General features: G+C 37.4%; 1 protein-coding gene across 1 annotated transcript; it reads left to right on the top strand.

The window, feature by feature from the left end:
* The first annotated feature begins 1,152 nt into the window (after positions 1 to 1,152).
* LOC126455915 (piggyBac transposable element-derived protein 3-like) lies at positions 1,153 to 1,479 on the top strand. The gene has a single exon (XM_050091672.1). It carries the CDS (start codon positions 1,153 to 1,155, stop codon positions 1,477 to 1,479), a length of 327 nt encoding a protein of 108 aa, XP_049947629.1.
* The last annotated feature ends 1,493 nt before the right edge of the window (positions 1,480 to 2,972 follow it).

Raw genomic sequence — 2,972 nt, 5'->3', positions numbered from 1 at the left:
AATATATCAAAAAACAAAGATGATGTGACTCACCAAACGAAAGTGCTGGCAGGTCGAAAGACGCACAAACACACACAAACATACACACAAAATTCTAGCTTTCGCTTTTTAGATATACTGTCTCAAACTAGTGAGCATGACATCAGCACAAAGAGAGAGGGATTGAAGGAACAACTTTCTTCCTTGACTCTGTAGGAGATGTTTGAAGAACTGATGAACAAAAACATACATAAGTTCATAGTGAAAGAAACTGTGAGATATGCAGTAAATATGAAGAATGTGCAGGATTTTATCCTCACAGTTGGAGAAGTGAAGGTCTTTGTCAGATTTCTTCTTTTTGCTGGCTATCATAAGCTCCCTGAGAAGCTATGCTGGTCTGAAGATTGGAGATGTTGGCATACCAAATATAAAAACAGCTATGTCAAGGAATAAATATCAGAAGTTGAAAACATTGCTTCATTTTCGAGATAATGACTTAGCCAATGAAAACAAACATGATCCCAGATTCAAAATTAGACCTCTCTTGAAAATGATAAATGAATCTTTTCAATAATTTGGAATATTTGAGGAAAATTTGTCAATTGACGAAATGATAGTCAAATACTATGGACGAAGTGGGCTGAAACAGTTTATCTGAGGCAAGCCTATTAGATTTGGCTATAAGTTGTGGTCTCTTTGTGGAGCAAGTGGCTACTGTTTCAAATTTGATTTATACTGTGGAAAGGACCAGAAGATTCTGCAAGGGATGACATACTATTAGGATCAAGAGTATTCCTAAACATGCTGGACTGCATTGAAAAACCCGAGAACCATTGTGTGTACTTTGACAATTTCTTCACTAGTAGAGATCTTCTGATTCATCTGAGAAATTTGGGTTTTCAAGGAACTGGGACTGTCAGAGAGAATTGAGTTGGTGGCTGTCCTCTACTGAGCAGCAACGAACTGAAGAAGACAGTTTGAGGAAACTATGACTACCAGTTCAACAGGAATGGTGAAGTCTTATTTGTTCGATGGCACAACAATAGATACGTTACAATTGGTACAAATTTTGACAAAGTTGAACCTTTGGGAGCAGCTACGCAGTACAGTAGACAAGTAAGTAAGAAGTCACAAGTGCAACAACTTGCCGTTTTGAAGTCGTATAATGCGTACATGGGAGGTGTTGACCACCATGACTGGTTAGTTGGAAAATATGCAATGATAATTAGAGGGAAAAAATGGTACTGGGTCCTATTTACACGTATGCTGGAAATGGCCCTCGTAAATGCCTGGCTCTTCTACAGACTAGTACATGGGGAAAATGCACTGGATTTACTGGATTTAAGACATGCTGTTACAGTTACATACCTGAAATTGGACACTGGAAGACTGAATATTAGACGTACAATGGAATACCCATCAAGTCAGTTGAGAGTGATACCAGACATCAGGTTTGATGGAATTGGTCATATGGTTGACAAAAGAAGCACGCAAAGGTGATGTGTAAGAGCTAAATGCAATGGGAAACCAAAAACATATTGTGTTAAATGTCGTGTAACACTGTGTGTGAAGTGTTTTGTACCATTTCACAAGAAATAAATAGTTTAGACTTGAATACAGTTTAGTATGCTATACGATACTGTTAGATCCCAGCGTCCTATTTTGAGGATGGCCATTATATCAGCATGTATAAATATTCTTTGACTATTTTTGTACTTATTGTGATTCATACACTATGTACGTTATAACTAAGGAATAAAAAATTCAATTTAAAAAAAAAAAAAAAATGTGAGACTTAATGGGTTAACGTCTGTAATTATTGTTCCACTACACTTATCCTGTAATGAAAAATATTTGCAGAGGGAGATTAAGATCCATTCGACTGCAAAACGGAAACCACAGTGAAAATCAAAAGTGTTTTATTTGCAACAATTAGCCAAATCTTCCTGCTACTTAGGCACTTGTTGTAGTGTTGTAACAACTTCCCAATACCCTCACCATTGAAGGCAGCTGTCTGTGTTTTTTTACTAATTCTCTATGCTGGTCTGCACCTGATTGTCTTGTGCCAAAATGTTGTCTTCATTGCCAGAGGTATATGTGAGTAGAGATGAAACTCAGAGAGAGCCAAGTCTGGGTGGTATGGCGGGTTATCAAATACTTACCATGAAAATGCTGCAGAAGTGTTTTCATTGCCCCTGCAGTATGGGCCAAGAATTGTCACAAAGAAGGAAATGTGTGACAGTTACATTATGTGAGCTGCATAAAATCAAGCAAAATCTTTCAAGAGGCATTTGTTCTTTGTGGGAGTTGCTATTTTATTGGCTCATTTATGTGCTCACTGTGCTCTCAGAACTGAAAGGAGGGACATGAAGCAATTCATGGGCATACTAAAGACACTGCCCAACACAACTGTGCAATGCCTCAAGAGATTTTCACTGTTGTTTCTAATTCACAACTGATCAGACATTAAAAAATAGCCCTTGTGCAGTGTGATGATAAATTACTGTAAACTGGTGCAAAGTGGGTTTTATCAGTTGAGCATATTTTGGAGAAATGTTGCAAAGTACACGTATTGTCAGAATTACTAGACAGTAAACTATTTGGAGTTGTTAATGGTGCCTGGCGACATCAATTTTTCTGTAACATTTCACAGATTACTAGACAGTATCGAACAAGCCACAGTCATTAAGTACAGAACAGAAACATGTATTGGCTGAGTGCCATGCACTAAACACAACTATACTGCATTCAGTGTTGAGTTATATGTGTTCCTAAGAGAATTGGAGCACAAGAGATATATTTATGTCATTGTATATTTCAGTTCTGTTGGTTCATAGATTTTTCATGTCTTATGTCTGTAGTAGCCATAATAATGCTTTCATTCCAGTAATGAGCCAAAGAAACGTTAAGTTGTAGCAAACTTGACAGATTGAGAAGTCACTGACTCAGTAAATGAGTATGTAAGTGTGTGTGTGTGTGTGTGTGTGTGTGTG

This window comes from Schistocerca serialis, chromosome 2 (genome assembly GCF_023864345.2).
Source record: "Schistocerca serialis cubense isolate TAMUIC-IGC-003099 chromosome 2, iqSchSeri2.2, whole genome shotgun sequence".
In the NCBI taxonomy this organism is placed as follows: Eukaryota; Metazoa; Arthropoda; class Insecta; order Orthoptera; family Acrididae; genus Schistocerca; species Schistocerca serialis.
The sequence above is the reverse complement of the archived record's forward strand: the minus strand, read 5'-3'. Positions and strand labels throughout refer to the sequence as shown.